The sequence below is a fragment of the Cricetulus griseus genome, chromosome 4 (genome assembly GCF_003668045.3).
Source record: "Cricetulus griseus strain 17A/GY chromosome 4, alternate assembly CriGri-PICRH-1.0, whole genome shotgun sequence".
NCBI lineage: Eukaryota > Metazoa > Chordata > Mammalia > Rodentia > Cricetidae > Cricetulus > Cricetulus griseus.
Window position 1 is genome coordinate 163,011,260 of NC_048597.1, and position 18,327 is coordinate 163,029,586.

The following is an 18,327-nucleotide window of genomic DNA, read 5'->3' on the forward strand; positions in this document are numbered from 1 at the left end:
TCTTTCTATTTGCACCACATTTTATTACAGAGATTACCATGTTAGCATTTAGTGGTTTGGAATGAATGATCCTTATTCTACTGTTGCCCTGAACCCAATGAAGAGTGAGTGGACCGCTTGTTTGTATTATCTGCTTCGGGAGAATTCCATTCCAAAGAGTGACCATTCTTAGTGGAGGCCAGGCAGAGACTACGGAATCCTATGGGTTTATGTTGGAGTTATGGTAATGTGAATCTGGTTTCTCATCTGGAAATGGGATACCAACACCTATCTTATTGGCTGTGTTCTAGTTTGTTTCCTACTGCTGTAATGACACTCATGACCAAAGGGAAATTGGTGAGGTAAGGACTTATTTTCCTTTGTAGATTGCAGTCCATCACTGAGGGAAGTCAGGGGAGGAACTCAAGGCAGGAACCTGGAGGCAGGACTGAAGCAGAGTCCACAGAGGGACACTGCTCACTGGCTTGCTGCTCATGGCTTGCTCAGTTTGTTTTCTTATACAATCCCGGACCACCTGACCAAGAGTGGCAGTGCCTGCCATGGGCTGGACCCTCCCACATTTTTAAAATTTTTTATTATTTTTAATTACTCATATTTACATATCCATCCCCCATTCCCTCACCCTCCCCTCCTCCCATGTTCCCACCCAACCCACCCCAACCCCCTGCCCCCCCCCTCTCCAGGGATAGTGAGGCCCTCTACCAAGGACCTTCAAAGTCTGTCATATTGTTTGGGGGAGGGCCTAGACCCTCCTTGTTGTATCTGGGCTGCAATAGTATCCCTCCATAGGGAATGGGGTCCTCTCACATTAATCACTTGCCTATAGGCCAATCTGATGAAGACATTTTCTTAACTTAAGTTCGCTCTTCCTAGATGACCAGAGCTTATGTCAAGTTGACAAAAAACTAACTGGCACAGATGGGTTTAGGGCAACAAATGAAATGGAGGATGTTTGCAGTCTGACAGGGGATCTGATACTGAAAGATTTTAGTTTGTTGAGAGAAAAGGTTTTAAAAGATTTTAGTTCACAGAGAGAAAAAGTTTCCCACAGGCCTTGCTCCATTACAAGGACGTTGGCCCCAACCCTGGGCACATCCTATGGTTTAGACGGGGGCGATCGCCAAGACAACCAACCCTCTTTGGGTCAAACCTGGCTGGCCAACAGACAATCAAGAAACTTCCAGGGTATGTTCTATGGTTTTTCCTTTGTAAAAAAAAAAAAAAAAAAGCAGGTCACACCTGGGTGACCACTCTAACATGAGGTCATACTTTGCAATCAATCACTTTGTGCCCCTTGCTTGTATGCTGATCTGCATTTTTTTCCTATATAAGAGCCTGTAACCCTTGCTGGGGTGTGCAGCTTTCCCGATATTGCTGTTACCCGAATGCGCATTCGTTCAATAAACCCTCTTGCTTTTGCAGCTCTTGGTCTGGTTTCTGAGTCTTGGGGGCTCCTCGTGATCCTGAGGCCCTTAGGGGTCTGGGGGTCTTTCAATACAACAGACAAAACAACTGGGTGGTGGACATCAGCAGAAGTGAACAGCTGAAGTCACAGATATTTTTCTCAGGCTTTTGTGACTTTGATGATACTCTTCTTCCAAATGAAAGTTTTGTGTTTCAACATCTCAGAGATTTGGGGAAGGTTTTGGATGTTCTTGGCTTTGAGAAGGAGTTCGACTCTCTGGAATGATAACAGCTGTGATCTCATGATTGATGCAAGAAAAACAGAATTCCATAAGTTGTTCCCAGGGTGAAACATAGGTTCTGAATGTCGAGGTGAGGTTTGAGTGTATTGGTCTGTGTGCTTTGGCTTCTAAATTGTGTCCCAGAAAGGTTAGGGCACTTTCCCAATGTCATGAAGTAAGTGGTCAGAGTCAAACGCAGGTTGACCTGGCTCCAGAGTTTAGGTCAGTCTGGACTACTTTGCTTTATATGGAAGTAGAGTTGGTGCTTTAGAAGGTAAAGGCCCTCTCTCTCTTTATAGTGGACCAAGAAGGGTGGGAATGAATCCCCCATTTCCTTTTGTGGGAGAGGGAGGGGTTGTTGTAGTTCAGGGACTCATGGCTAACCACATTACCAGGCTCCCTTAGTCTTCCACAGATGGCTTCCTCCAGTTAATCATTGAACTCCTGTTCAGCATGTACTGAAACAACTTTGGGAGTTTGGACCATGTCCTCATGTATCCTGTGTGAAAGAACGCGTATTAGAAGTATTGCAACACTGGACAAGTTCTTTCATCTCTTTAACTTCAGTTTCATCATTTATAAAGATGAAGACAATAGTAATCTGACAATTGTATGGTTGTTTGTGGGTTAAGGAGATGATACACAAAGCACAGGTACACAGAAAGAACACAGAGCAAGGAAGTGATTAATAGTATGCTAATAGGCCCCTCTGGCAAATGGTCAGACATGGAAAATGCAAGGGCAGACAAAGGGCTAGGATAAACTTATGTACTTTGTAGAACATACAGACACCTGGCCCAGCCCACACTTACCCTGTCATGCTTTCTCACATGGAGGCATTGGCATGTCAATCATGTGTCCAGATACACGCTGATGATGGTCTGGGCTGTCCTGTGCTGCTGGCAATGAGCTATTGCAGAGCTTCTTTGTGAATTATTGCAGCTGTGGGGGCAGAGTCCATCCACTTAATAATATGCTGCTATTGATCTGGCCTCAAATCTAAATTTCTGGAAAATTCTTAAATATTATTTTAAAGTGGAGTGATAAATGTCTGTTGATATTTATTACTGGCCTCCACACACAATAACACACACTCTCTCTCCCTCTGTGTGTGTGTGTGTGTGTGTGTGTGTGTGTGTGTGTGTGTGTGAGAGAGAGAGAGAGAGAGAGAGAGAGAGAGAGAGAGAGAGAACAAGAAAATAAGAATGTCAGGAAATTCTTTGTTAAAACTGGAAGGGAACTTATTCAGAAGGTACCAAACTAATGGAGAAAGAGGGGGAGGAGAATGGAGGAGGGGGATGAAGAGGAATGGGGGAAGAAAAGCAGGACAGGAGGAGGGATGGAATCCAGGGCAGGGATGTATTAGTGGCAACTATTGGGCAATGTTTGTTCCTCTGCTTTCTTTTGGGGGTCAGCTGCTGGAGATGGGATGGAGAGTATTAAGGGGCCTTGGACTGTATGAATAGGTATTTGTTGACTTCAGGCCAATATCAATTTAATTTCAAGCCATTAAAAGTCTAATTTTATTGGCACCTCAGAAAGGCAGCAATTGTTCCATTTCCATGGCGCAGCTATTCTTTGAGGCAGGCTAGAACTTGTACTGTTTGCCCAAGTCTTAGTTGAGTCCTGAGGGAGAGGACAGATGGTGTCATTCTGAAAGCATTCCTGTCTTCTCACAAGGAGGCCACAGAATGGCAGTGAGTCAGCTTCTCCATTCAGGTCCTCATACCACCCTGGGGCCTTAGCGGTTCTTAAGCTTCACACCCTGGTACCTTGTGGATAGTTTGGTCCTTCCAAGAGGCCTGAAAAAGCTGAGAACAGACCTTTGTGTGGGGTTTAATGACTCCATGTCTATTGTACAGTATTTCATAAAAGGTGACTCAAACTTGCCAACTGAAAGTAAGAGGTAGAATTTGGATGCCTACTCTCTGGGAGAATCTGGGACATTGACTTTTAACTTTTATGAGCCTCAGATTCCTCATTTTGCTCTCGTTGTTGTTATGAAGAGTGAATGGGATAATGTCTGGGAAACTTGTACATAGGAAGGGCTACACAGAATTGTAACTATGGTGCCAAAATAGCTCCATGAATCCAAAGGTGGGACATGGAAAAAATACACCCAAGATTTTACTTTTGTGATTGTGTCCTGGACTCCAGATGCCTTTAGCAAACAAGATTAACTAGTGTGGATTAACTAGTATAGTTTGACTCCACGTGGGTTACTTTCCTTGACCTTGAAAGACAGCTGGGCTCCTTAGTAAACTGATTGGAGGAGTCAAACTCTGAAAGTCAGTTCTAAACAACACAGACAATCTTATCAATCACACAAGTGTAAGCATGTGGGATACATATTTAGGGACCAAAGGCAGGAGTTCAGAAAGAGAAGATGTCCGCAAATCTAAACTCTGCATTGTATGAAAGATCAATATTTGTTGAGAAAGTACAAAACAGTACTTTGGAAACGCCAAAGAGTTATCTTAATGTTAACATTGCTGTAGGTAAAGTGTGTGCTTTTGGTCACATTAACATTCCATGGACTAATGGTGGATATAAGAAACCAATGACTCATCATTCCTTTGTCTGATGTTGCTCCAAGATGTACATCCTCAACTAGCCAAAGCAGGTTTCTCCTTTTTCAGCCTCTTAGCAATACCTATTGCTCTATCCCATGGCATGCAGGGCATTTCATCATATTAGAATAATTTTAAATGCATAAATAAATTGGATGAAACTATTCAATTATAGTTAGTGATCTACCTGATTAATTGGGTAATATTGAAGTCAAGTGATATCACTATTGCAAATTGAAAAACAAAATCCAACATATGTTATACAAAGTTATTTATTAGTTTACAAAAGAGTTTGTTCGTTACACTGAGAAGCAAGGCACAGGGGAAATTCCATATAAAAAATTTTAGCAGTGAGTGTATAAAACAAGAATGGTAGGAAACCAGGCTTAAGGGCTTTATAACAATTCCTACACTAGTATCAGGAGGTTGAAAACAGTGAGATGTAAACCATATGTGGGATATTTTGTGAATGGGTTGAAGGTTTAAGTGTCATCTAGATGCAGTAGAGAAACATATATACCCACAACACGTTCCTGTGTGGCTTTTACTAACTGTAGCAGGCATCACAGCTTGTTTCCCTCTTATAGAAATCGCTGGTGGTGGCTGCCGAGGGGGCAAAGTCCACATAGTCTGTGTTGGAATAGGAGAAGAACTCTGAGGTTCTGACGGCATCCAAATGCTCTGCTTCGCAGGATGCACAGTAGCAGACGGAGGGGGTGGCCGGGGAGAAGTGGTTGTACTGGGTGTGAGAAGGCCAATGGTGGTGGCATGCGTAGCCTTCTTCTGGGAGGCTGTGGTTTAGGGAATCCAGAGGAGGAGGAGAAGTGTAATTCTCCAGAGTGTAGGAAGGTGGCTGAGCTGGTGAATAGCTGCAGTCAAAGGAGCCAGAGAGGCTGGAGGAATCTGAAGGCGATCCTGGAGTCTAGAGAAATGAAACCCAGGAAACAAAAAGCTTGGTAACTTATACAGGACCAAAAGAACTGAGCGGTGTGGATTTAACTGTGCAAAGTGAGAAAATCCGGGGTAAAAATAAGGCTCAAGCCATCCACCTAAGTCCTCAGAAGTAATCTCATTCTCTGACTGTGTGATTTCACGACACTACATCCTATAGTCCTCTTTCTCTTTCCCAACAATCGATTGTCTTGCTTCACTGCCTTCCTTTGTTAAAACCATACTTTGCAGGATGTTTTGTTCTTAAACCACAAAATCCCACTGTGTCTCGGGTCACCTGCACATCAAATCTTGCTGCATGCCCACAGTGTAAGCTGCAGGTGCCACCTTGGATGTTTCTCCATACCCTTGGCCAGGTAAACACACAGAGGTAAAACCTGAGTCTTCCAGAGCCCATCTAGGACACCTCAAGGTGAGAAACTCCCTCTGACATCACCAATGTATTCTCCCAGCTGCCAAAGACCTACCACATCTTAAGCAAATTTATAATCATCAGACTTGGCCGCTGATTGGAAGATGGATGTTATTTCCTCATGAAAATATGCATGTTCTGTAGTTAATTTCCCATCTTTTCTAAATTCAGCCTACCCATTATGTAGACTTTTTGACAAACTAAAAGAAAAAAGTGTGCACATTTCTTTTTAAAAGAAAAAACCTTATATTTAAAACTTAAAAAATTACAAATCTCTAAAACAGAAAAAAAATTCTTACTCATTTTAAAGAGAACACATTTCTGAACATTTGAGATCCACCAAGAACAGAAAACCCAAATTCTTTCAAAGATTAGGACTTTTTGGTCTTTGTTTGAGGGAAGGTCTCATGTAGCCTAGGCTGTACTTCCACTCACTATTTAGCTGAGACTGGCCTTGAACTCCTAATCCTCCTGTCTATGCCTCCCAAGTGCTGGGATTAAAGGCATATACCACAGGACTGTTTTCTATCAGGCTTAAATATGTCCCTTTGCTTATGGCAGACCAAACCAGCCATTTAGTAGAGCCAATTCAGCAGTTAAGCCAGGCATCATTAGAATATTTGGTATCACACACACACACACACACACACACACACACACACACACACACACACACACGCACGCGCACATAGCCTCAATCCATTTTAAGGACTTAAAATTCTAAGGGCCATTGTTTAAACTATTGATTTCCAAATTAACAGATCTCTTAACTGATGTTAAAAAACATCAAATGAGTAGCACCAGGGAACCTTTTTATTGCCAGGCATCCATTTACTTGGAAATCATAATAAGTGTGTATTCAAAGGTTTATGCCCTTCAAGGTGCCCACACATTGAACTTTAAGTGCTCCCCTGACTATTTCCTTGTTGATAACATTTGTAAGCATTCTCACGAAATGATGCAAACCCTTCTACAAAGCATCTCTACCCCACAGTTAGCAACCATCAGGTTACAGGAAGGATGCAGATGAATTACCAGGCTCTGGCTATAGCAGAAAGGGGCCATTTGACAGCTGTCTGGGAAATAGTGGGGAGCACTTTGCGTGGAGTTGAGCAAAGGCCCTGGGAGTGTCTCTGTTTGAAGGTAGGACTCAAAGATCTGGTCAAGGCAGCTTGGACTTTCTTCACAAGAGACACAGGTGGAAAATTCTCGGGGTTGGAAATAACTGGGTGTGGAAGACATTGGTTCGGGTTCAAAATACAGTCCTAGAAGAGAAAGGGAAATGATTTTGCTTAAAAATTGCAAAGTGTATTTGAACAGAGTTTTTTAAAAATTTTTTCTAATTCTTATGTTAAGGGGGAAGCAGTGATTGGAAAATTCGCTAAAAGCAAACAGTTTAGGAACTTGGACTGTTTTAGTTGTCTTGGGTTAACCCAAGTACCAGGGAAATAAATCTGATGATAGGTGGCTGTCAATATGGTTAGGGTAAAACTAAAAAGAAAATGCATAGTGGCCTAGCCTGCATGGAAATGTTACATTCAAGGGCGAGCACCCACCTACACCTTTCAGAGGATGAAAGCAATGGCATCTAAACTCTATCTGCAGTTCAGAGAGACTTCCCTGAAGCCACAGATAGATTTGTTTGGGGCTTTGGGAAACCTGGTACTATACTCTTGATTCAGGATTGCTGCTTTCCTAAACTTTCCATGTAGTAACTTAAATTGTTGAGGAGAGGGTTTTGAGAAATGACATAAATGGTAATGCATTCACTGAAACCGGAAGCCTAGGATGTTGAGTACAAATTAATAGCACTTTGCTCTGAAACACAGAGAAAAATTGTCTTTTTCATGGAAATGTCAAGAGGAGAGTGGAATGAAAAATAAAAAAAAGCTAAGGAGAATAATCTGACAAACATCACCCCCTTTCCAGGTTATAATGAGTAGCCCGGTGTGTGAAAATCAGTCTCAAAGGCTCACGGGAGAGGTTTAGGGAGAGCCCATTAAAGGGGCTATAGAATTCCGGGGCTCCTCGCAGGTTAAGTTAAAGTGACATATTTGGTGGGAAGTGCCATAGGCACAGCTTTCCTTCTATATGACCTCCTTAGATCTCAGCTGCGCAGAGGCATAGGAAGGAGTGTTTATGTAATAGAGTTATTCATATTGGGCCGGGGAAACTTACACTTGTTTGAACTGCTTTCTGGGAAGAGAGTAAAGAGTGGGAAGGGAGCCCCTGTCGGTTAGACGCTAAATGAACAAGAGCAAAGGCATCACCCTGGATATTCTGATCCCAACTCAAAGTACACCAAGGCAACAAAATGCTGAAACAGACCTTGATTTCATAATGAAGTTGAGTTGCTTGGAGACCAGCAACTAGGATAAATGTGAAGGACAAAGTCTTGGAACAGAATAGACAGTACAGAATGAGGGCAAAACTTTGTCTTTCCTTGCTGGGCTTGCATCTGGAGTCACCTTCTGATTGGTTGGATTCCAATTAAATGGTGGTGCCTCTCTTAACCCCTGAGTCAGGCTCTGAAGGGCTTCAGAGGTGGACTTTTGAAAGGGGTTGAGGGCACTGTAAAGCTGGCTGTACTGACCTGCAGACGATGGCGTGCTGGGGTCTGGAAGGTGGATATTACTGCTTCCTGGCAGCTGTCAATGCAAGAAGAGAAGCATGAAGCAAAGGGAAGCAAGCGCTGGGTGCAGATCTCCACTGGAGAAGCTGGGCAGGGGATTCTCCTGCTCTGCTGCGGTAAGCCAAACTCCTTCTTCTATGAGCACTGACTTCTTTAAATAAAGCCAGCATTATATATTTTTAGATTTGATTTTATATTTGCTTATTTGGGGATTTTGTCTTTTTCTATCATCAGATTCCTTGCTAAAATGTTATTAATTTTGACAAAGGTTAATGTAACTAATTTTTGTTGCAGAAGTAGAACAACTCAGGAAAACTCAGTAAGGAACCTTTCTATTAAGCAATTTTATTTATATTGAGTAAGACTTCACATTTGCTTAGCCCAGCTATGACTAGCTAATACATTGCCTCAAAGTTTGTATGTACTACTTGGTTTCTTGGTCACAGGAAGTCATTTTCCATAAAGAAATGAATAATAATGAGACATTGTTTCTGGATTTATTAAATCTGAGAAGCTAAAATATTCACATTTATGGTCTTTAAAATCTAAAAGAAAATTCTTGAAGTTGTATTCAGTGATTCAGCCTACAAACATTTGAGTTCATAACCAGAAAAATTTCAGATTTTTGCATATTTTGAAAAACTGTTTTCTATATAATTTGTTTTTTAAAATTACTGTATATAAATGCCGAGAATTCAGAAGGCTGAGCCTTTCAAATACTTAAAGTTAAGCAGCTTGCCTTTTCCAGTTGAAAGGACAATTATACTAACCGAGTCATTCAAGATTTTTTTCTTTTAGACTTCAGGTGGTGGCTTTAAAGTTTAAAGGGACCAGCGAATACTGTTGTTGCTCTGGGCTAGGAAGCCGAGCTCACCACACCTCTCTGGGGTTGCAGGGGGATACTCACTCCTGTTCCCTGAGCCACCTGCAAGCGCTGCACAGCCAGCCACTGCTCAAACAGGAGGTGTGTTAATTTTGAAAACGATCCATGCTGTAATGTCATGAACCAGGAAGCTGGAAGCCTTTACCTGCTCTTTATGCAAATATTTGACTGCAGCTTGAGCTGAAGGACTTGGAAGGAATGGGTCTTTAAAAAAAAATCTGCTTCATTGTAGAGCTGGCTTTTAACCCCCTGCTTCCCCCATTGGTCTGCTTGCTTGCTTCCTTGTTAAAGCCAGGAGGTATGTTTACAATATCCTACTGATATTATCTTTTTAGCCCTAGGTTCACTTTCTACTTTACTTCAAGAATACAAAGAGTGGCTCCTCTCTCTTAGATTTAAAACAGCACATAAAGTCACAATCAATAGTATATAAAAACACATCAAGACTATTAAAAAACAAAAACAACTAATGCTAAAAAGAATTTTTTTATCTTTACCTTTAGATAAACACTAACTCAAGTTTTTCTTTACTCTAGAGGCAAAGAAGTGGTGTGTGTGTGTGTGTGTGTGTGTGTGTGTGTGTGTGTGTGTGTGTGTGTAATCTGATATGGCTGAAATAAGTTTTTAAAATTAAATTTACCAGTCTGACATGCATAGTTTCTTCTGGTACACTTGAGACCTGAATATCTACCTCGGCCTATAACCACCATTCATGACTGCTTTCTTAAAATTTCAGATACTACTCTGAATTCATAGCAAAAACCAAGACAGATTTATTTTTGCTTTGCAATATTTGGCACAATTAATTCTCTCCTTGGATTACTGCTTCCCAGAGATATCTTTTAACACTGGATGAAGTTGGATACAGTCTCTGTTAAACTAGGAAGGTCTGCATGAAGCAGGCACACATTATTCTCCCCGGGATGGTATCTACCACTCTTGCTGGCTGGGTACACTATTGGAGCAGCCCCAGAATCCCACATCCTTCTCACTGCTCTCAGAAAGAGATTCACATCTGGGTCTCCTATTGCAGTTCTATATGTGTGACTCTTGAGTGCTAGAAAGGGCAGGTGTGAGTGAGAACCTCCCAGGAAGCAGAGCAGAGCATATCCAGCAAGCAGTGTTACGTTCTTGATAGATAACGCTTCCAAAGTCCCTTTTCCTTCTCAGAGGGAACTCAGAAAATGTCAAATCAGAACTCGCTCAGGAACAGAACCTGGTTAGATACTTCCTCTTACCCCCCACTCTGCTAATGAGTCCACAGTGGTCACACCAACAGTGATAGCATTGCTTTGCCTAAATAGGATGGATGCTCTAGGTACAGATGAAGCAGAGTTCTGACAAGTACCAAGACTCCTTGTAAACACCTTGGCTGGTTGATTTTTGTCTGCAAAAGCCCTTTCCAGCTTCTTTGGCCCTAGTTTTATTATTGGTATAGCTGTGAACTATTGAGGTTATTAAACTGTTGCTTAGTATGATGAGTTTAGAGAAGGCAATACTGAAAAATAAGACTATCTCAGCTCTGCTTTAGCCTGTTGTCAACGTCAAGACTTGGGATCTTAGCTATCATGGAGGAATACAGATTTCTGATCAATTTATGTCATCTGATCATTACAACCAAATGGAATAATGAATGTACAAAAGTGCTTAAAATAAGTTATTTAAAAATAAATAAATCTTGAAAAGAACCAATGGAAGTCCCTCTTTGCAATATAAGGACATTCTACATTACCTGAAAGTCTGCATATGGAGATAACTAATCTCCCTAGCTGTATGTACCAAATCATAGCAAACATACTTGAACTCTAAGTTCTGAGCATAAAGTATAATACACATTAGTGTGTCCTGGCTATCCATCCTTGCTTGGAATTTATTTTGGTGATCTTTCCCAAATAATATCTGTTGTGAATTCACTGTGGAAAAGACTGTGGAAACTGTTCTAAGTACTCGTTTAACCCTTACACAGCCTTATTGGCTTTCAAATGAAAGGTGAGGGGGACAGACAAAAGAGAATAAATGAAGGTTGGTGGATATGAGGCACAGAGTTACTGAGAACTAAATCCAGTTCCTCTGGCTCAGGAACCTATCTCATCATTCCTGCATAGTTTCTCCCTGCCATTGCTTGAGGTGCCAAAGACCCTTTCATAAAGTCCTACTTGGAACACACACAATGCCTCCTGTAGATGGGGACCAGTGATAACTAATATATGTGATTGGAATACTAGCTCTCTGATCCTCCCTCCACACCTATACCTACCAACAAGCAATAACAGTGTTATGCCGAAGGCTCTTCGAGTTGAACTTCTTCTTGGTGGACAACCATACCTAGCATGTATGGTTCTGCAGCTGCCCCGAGCACTCTAGTAGTATGTGCGGAGTGGTGGGGTACCCTTTGACAGCCCAGATCAGTTTTGTAACAGTTCTGTATATTTTAGAGACAGGGTCCTTTTCTTCTGGAGACATCCAGTGACTGGTGACTTTTCACATAAATGACCTCAGAGACTAAGTTACAGAGAAACTAGGAGGGTTTCTGGGAGAGATTTTTCTATGAGTCTGTGGGGGCTGTATCTTAACACTGTAACAATGTACTTACCTGCTGGCTGCCTCTCTCCCTTGCAGAGGACCAACAAGCCTTCCACACGCAACTAAGAATAGTGAGCGAAGAGCCTCTCGCAACCCTGAGCCCTATACCACGCCCCACATGGTTTTGTGGCTGCCTGTGGTAACCTGGGGCGAAGCTGGGAACAGAAGTTGTAAGAATCCCTGAACCAGGGCTGTGCTTGTGGGTGGCCTCTATATGTTCCCAGACACCGTGTTGAATGAGGCCTGAGGTGGACTTGGGAGTGGGGGAGGGGGGGTTGTGCTTACGGTTGCCCCTGAGGTGGCCTGGTGTGCCCTTCTTTGTTGCAGTAGTTCTTTCACTGTCATCTTCACTCGGACACCTTGATACACCTTCGGTTTTTCTGGGGGAGAGGCAACAGGGTCAGGGGTCAATCCCAAAGTTTGGGTGTCAAGGGGTACAGTGAGGGTCCCATTGATACAGCTAGGACAGTCAAGGCCAAGTTTCTATCTTTGAAGAACACAAAGAGAAATATATATATTATATATATATATATATATATATATATATATATGCACCCACATTTCTCAAACTTGAACAGGTGAAGACAGGCTGCAGTTTCAAGGTCTTAGTGGGAGCAGTTCCCATGGGCATCTATTAAGTCATTCACCCCTAGCTGGGCCTCATCCTCGTACAGTACAAGTCGTGCTACTCTGGAATGTGGAGGCAGGTCCAGCAAATATACTATTTTGGCTAAGACAGTAAAATTTGGGGTTCTGGCTGAGCTTGCGGACCTGGGGGAGCTCTCTGATTCACAACAGCTCACCTTACCCACCTCACCATAATATTCATGTTGTCTGGAAGCCAGCACACCTCCCCACGCCCCCATACAAGGATCAGAGGTTTGGGCAGTTTGTCCAGACCCTGTGAGGGACTTACTGGACTGATCCCAGAAAAGGGACCAAGCCCAGGGGATTTCCTCCCGTCAGTCCTTTCCTTTCTTTAATTTCCCTTCTTCCTCATCCTCTTTCTCCTTCCACTCTCGGACCCTGACGTTCTCTTCATCTCTTTACCCACCCCTCCCTTTCCGGGACAGGTATTTCTCAGAGAACTGTGCTGTGGAGAGTTCTCCAGCTAGAGCAGGTCTGAGTAAAGGCATCCCGAGGCTTCCTAGGACCGCGCAGTCTCCTGGAGGCCGCCCTCCGGAAGGGGCCGCCCCTGAGCCGGCAGAGCTGAGCCGGGTGGCCTGGGAGAGCCCAAGTGGCCGGCGGCGCTAGGCGGGGGTCGGCTGGGAGGGACCGGTGACAGCCTGGGGGTCCCCCGGCAGAGCGCAGTGAGTAGGTCTGCTGGTTTTTTAGGCCAGGTTAGACCGGGCAGATGCCCTTTCCAAGGGGGCTTTGTCTCAGAAGCCCAGGGTGACTCCTGCCCGCCCCGTCCTTGACCCTAGAGCAAGCGCCTGGGAGTCGCACAGGGCGGGGTGGAGCGCAGTGGCCCCTGGCCTGGGCGTCAGGCCACAATGCCAGGCCGCCAGCGCCTCGCCTGGTTAGTGCAGGGACCGCGGCTGGACATCTGGGAGACCCCCACCCACAAGCCAGATCCTGAGAGCTAGGATCCCGCAGGAAATCTGGTGCGCTATTCTTCCCGATCCTGGGAATCCGGTGTCCCGCGGTAGTGCCAGGGCGCGCCCTCTCCGCTCCAGTCTCCTTCGCTCCCATCCCCACTCCCTGGCTCGGCTCTGGGATCTGCTGGCAGCGGGCGCGCCTTGGGGTCCACACGGAGACAGCCCCAGCCCAGCTCCCTGCCGGATGCGTTCTTGCTCCAGTCCAGGGCTCAGCGTGAGCCTCTAGCTCCCCCCGCCGCCGCTTCTGGGCGCACAAGATCGGCGCCTGCAATTCCCAGGACGACAAGGTGGAAAAGTGAAAGGTCGGGCAGGGGCCTGGGGTACGCAATTGTCCGGAGCAGCCAGATGGGCCTCTGGGCTTCTGCCCTTACCCAGCGGGAGCCGACACAGCGGGCCCGCACCCTCTCTGGATCCATGCCCGGCCCTGACTGTCCTGCTCTGACTTTGTGACTCTCTGTTATACGCAGGAAAAGCAGAGGAAATACACCCGGATCCAAGTACCCCTGGCCCTCATGACCCGACCCCTGGAGAAGCAGCCAAGTTACCCGACATCGTGGTCAGCAGGAGCTGGGCTGGAGACTGGATGCTGCAGCTTCAGAGACTCAAAACCTAGGAGGGCTCCTGTGCAGGGAGAAAGGCAGAGATGCGACATTTTTAAAGTTTCACAAAACACGAGGCAGCACCCAGGTCCCTGGAGTAGGAGACACACAGAATTAATGTTTTATACCTTCGGGTATAGGTTTGAGTTTTTCCCCCCTCATGCCAAGTATTTAAAACCTCTAGAAACCCATGATTTGACAATCAATGATTGCGCGATACTTTCAATTTGAATATTCAAAGGTTTAACAAAATGGACTATCTTCTGCAGAAATCCTGCACACAGGCACCCCACAGAGAGTCCAGAGAAACAGGGAGTGAGAGGCCTTTGGGTCCTGACCCTTGCTTTTTCTCTATTTTCAACATTTTGTCCACCTTCCCACAGACAGAGCAGGTGTCTTCAAAGATATTCCATGTTCCTGCCTCAAAGGTAGCTCAGAAGCCCCCACTGACCTAGGCTACTCCCCGGGGATCATCCGAGCCAGGCTGGCTAGCCACAAGGATTCTCACCTGTCCAATCTCTATTTTAAGGGAGAAATCTCAGGTTTTGGAAAGTGAACATGGCAGCCAGTGGGTGTGGCACAGCAAGTGGCCACTTTGGGCCCAGGTGGCAGGCCAGAGGACAGCAGAGGCCTAAGCTTTGCATTTCATATTCCCCTGACCCTGCCTGACTGCTTGCGGGCTTCCCTCTTGGTCCATCCTCCCACCTACTAGGCCGCAGACACTGGGCTTCCAGCAAGCAGTCCCTGTGCATCAGCCCTCCCTCTACTCCTTGGAGACCTGTGGATCGTCACCACTGCCCTTGGCCGGCTGAGATTTCTCTAGGCTGGGATTCCATCACTGCACTGCGGCATTCCAGATCCCCCCCTTCTTCCTCTGCACCCTAGCCTTTTTGCCTCATAGCACCCCTGCTTGTTTTAGAGAAGGATATGGGGTTTATTTCGAAGGCTCTGAAGAGAGAGGTAGGGGGAATTTAGAGTCAAGCTGCCTCATTGAACTCCTCATGTGTAACTCGGACCTGTGCTGATGCACATTTCCCAAGCTCTGCCTGGGTTGCTCTCTGGCCTGTGATTTGAAAGATGGGAGAGACTCGGGTGAAGTAGAATGCCAGGCCAAGTCTCCACAGAGAGACAGAAGGGTCCTCCTTTGCAAAAACAACAATAACAACAAAAAAACAACCCCCCCAAAAAACCCCAAAAAACAAAAACCCCAAAAACAAAAAACAAAACTAGATATTTCCAGAACTGCAGACAACATGATAGTACAGTTCTCTATTTTTTAATCCTTGAGTTCTCTGAAATGAAAAAGGAAAGTAAGCTTTAGTTTCAAAGACCTTTAGAAAAAAACTGAAAAATTAAAATGTACCAAATATAGTGTGTTAGATATAGGATATAATAATCAACTCAGCTAAAAGGGCTTCTGGGGATAATAAAAGCATGATGAGTCGAACTGTGTGTCAGGCAGGTGGAGCCACATATCTGGGAGAGGATCAAGGTTTGGGACACTTGAGGTAGTATCTAGTGGTGGAGGGTGGAGTAAGGTGTGGCTGTATTTGGTTCAGCTGGCATTTATCAGCTACTGGAGTCTATTTCTGCAAAGCCAGGCCTAAGGACCAGGCCAGGGAAGGGTTCTAGGGTCTGAGGGAAACCCTTCCCTGGCACCACTTCTTCCTGCATGCAGTGTTTTCCATGGTCTCTTTTCTCCTTTTTGTCTTGGTCTTATTTTTGGCTCGCTTTTAAGAAGCTTTCCTCTTTGTCCCTTTGGCTTTTTTGTTTGTTCTTCCCCATATTTTCTAAACCCTTGTTTTTCTTTCTATTGATGCATTTCTTTGCTTCCAGCTTGCACTCTTTTCTCTCTCTGGTTCTATATGTGCCTTTCTTTGCCCTATTCTGGAGCACTGTCTCGTTGTTTCAGAATAAATGTTCTTCCTCAGCTCTCCATACACATATAAATGGGCAGAGGTGGCCTGAGGCCACAGTTTTCCCTTGGCAACATCAAGGACATTGATGCTAGCAACTACAGAAAACTATTTCATCAGGCCCATTTTCAGAATCTTCCCCCTGCCATCTATACTACAGGCCAACCAAACATTAAGGAATTTTGATTCTTGTTCTTGTAACTGAAGAGCCCCAGAACTGACATTTCAGAGCCAAAAGCCATGTTTGAGGAGGCAAGAGACAATACTTTCTCAGTGGGGCCCCCTTTCATATCTGTGTGTGTCTGAGAAAGGGGGGAGAGGCAGAGAGAGAGAGAGAGAGAGAGAGAGAGAGAGAGAGAGAGAGAGAGAGAAGAGAGAGGAAGATACCCAGAGTAACCAGCCATTTTCCCCCAGAGATTCCAAATACCTATAGAACTGGGTACTCTTCTTGCTTGCTCATCCATCCATCCATCCATCCATCCATCCATCCATTCATCCATCTATCTATCCATCCATTTTGGTGCTGAGATAGAATCCAGGGCATGCTGGGTAAGCCCTCTACAATTGACCTACATTTCCAGCTCATAGAAGATTATTTAAAGTTCTCATCTGTTGTTTCCTGGGTGTGAGACCTATGTTGTGCAGCATTCCCACCATACCATTGAAGAAGCTGACTTAGAGGGATGAACATCTTGCCAAGTTTAGCAAGCACACAAATGACAGAACTGGGGTTCCAACTTTTCTAAGTCTCACTCCCAAGTCCTTGCTGTATTATCAGTTTGTTCAAGGAGCTTATGACTGCAGCATACTGATATGAAAATATTCTAGAAACATAGAAGAAGCAACTGGCTAGAGGTGAAGACAAGCTGTTCATTATGCTGATTGTGGTTTGCGTGTTGGAACCGAACCCTCTTCCTGGGGGCTTGTTGCTTGGTGGAGTAAGAAATTGTGGGGTCTGATGGGCTGTCACAGGCTCCTTTGCTTATACCACAGTATCTCAATGTTGGGTGTTAGAAGAGACCTTGACATGCTGAGAGGGACTGACATCTTGGTCAGTGGCTGTCTAGCTTGTCATTCTATTGCTGGATCATAGAAATTTCTGTGGGTCTATTTGTAAGGCATATTTTGCCATTATTGGAATCTTTAAATGGAGTGATGAGTGACTGATCCATAAGCCAACTATATGTTTCTTGAGCACCAGGTATATACCAGGCAGGGCAATGAGTACCAGGAATATGAAGATAAGTAAGCCTTGGTTTCCTACCCGCAATGGCTCTGTTCTACCACGCTAAGCACATTGCTGCTTTCCTATTGTGGCTTCATTCACACATTCATTCACCATTTATTCAGTAACCATAGTTGTTTCCTCTGACCAATCAGTGCTTGCTTTCCACTCAAACCATTCCTGAAATCCACTGTCCCCAGCTTTTCCCATTCTTCATAAATCAGCTTTTCAGATCTCTGCTTTTCCATGCCCAAGGTCAGAAATTCTTTAGTTCCTCACTGGTCTTTCATAAAGTCAGTCTGCAGTGCCTGCAGTGAATAGAATGGATATTTTTAATGCGTAAAGTTGAATGTTTTTAACTGAAAACTGAAAAATATTGGTGGTCTTTTGTATGAGAATAACTGCACAGCATTATGCTTTTCCCTCCAAAGTAGGTTTTATTAAACTTAGACTTGTACATATTAAAAGATCTTTGGTATAAGGAAAGGTGTGGTTTATTCCTTCCAAATTTGACTATAGCCCTTTAGTAATGCAAAGTTCTTTTGCCACCTAGAATTTGGGACACTGTTACTGAATGCTGTGGGAAATATCAAGTTCCCAAAAGTTGAATACATAGAAGAAAGAAGTATTTATTGGTCCTTAGGATACACATTTGGTCCATGTGAAAATAGCCAAGAAGCTAGTAGATGCAGGTGATGTAAGATTTTGTACATAGTTTCTCCCTCATAGTATATATTCAGAATTTAGACTTTACTAAGAAAAACTTATGATGATAGTTTACATAATTGACCCAAATATAACAATATATTGCTTGTAACATTTCTGTTTTACTTAAAACATTTTTATTGTACCATTTCCTAACATATAAAAGTGTGTAGAGAATACTGTCATGAAAATTGTGAATGTATCACCCAGGGTGAGGAATAAAATGGCTGAGTGATCATACATTTATGAACTACTAAGCATTAGAACTTCTGGATTATTCCACTCTAGATATTTGGTTAAGGGAAAAGTCTATCATTTCTCTTAATGTAACACATATTATTTCTTTGGTTTACAGATTTTCCTTTGGGATGTGTAGCTTTTCTCCTGTTCTCATAATCTACTGACAATGCATTGCATTTTGCAAACCTCTGTGTCTTATTTCATCAGAGGTCATTGTTAAAAGATGTTTATATGTCACAGATCTAATAAAACATGATGCCAGGGTTTGAAAATAAGTATGGAAAATGTATTATTATTTAGTTTGACACTGGGAGATTATAGTTTCTGG

The 18,327-nt window shown here is 43.9% G+C and overlaps 1 protein-coding gene and 1 long non-coding RNA gene across 2 annotated transcripts; one reads left to right on the top strand and one right to left on the bottom strand.

Moving 5' to 3' along the window:
- Positions 1-4,511: 4,511 nt before the first annotated feature.
- On the bottom strand, positions 4,512-12,949 carry Colca2 (colorectal cancer associated 2). Its single transcript, XM_027412176.2, has 5 exons — positions 12,771-12,949; positions 12,002-12,096; positions 8,212-8,266; positions 6,654-6,883; positions 4,512-5,177 (listed from the first exon to the last, which is right to left on the bottom strand). Exons 1-5 carry the CDS (start codon positions 12,850-12,852, stop codon positions 4,803-4,805), a joined length of 837 nt encoding a protein of 278 aa, XP_027267977.1. The 5' UTR covers positions 12,853-12,949; the 3' UTR covers positions 4,512-4,802.
- A 525-nt stretch (positions 12,950-13,474) lies between these two features.
- LOC113835634 lies at positions 13,475-18,274 on the top strand. The gene is made up of 2 exons (XR_004769614.1): positions 13,475-13,616; positions 13,782-18,274. It is a non-coding gene; the product is annotated as an uncharacterized LOC113835634 (long non-coding RNA).
- Positions 18,275-18,327: the final 53 nt, after the last annotated feature.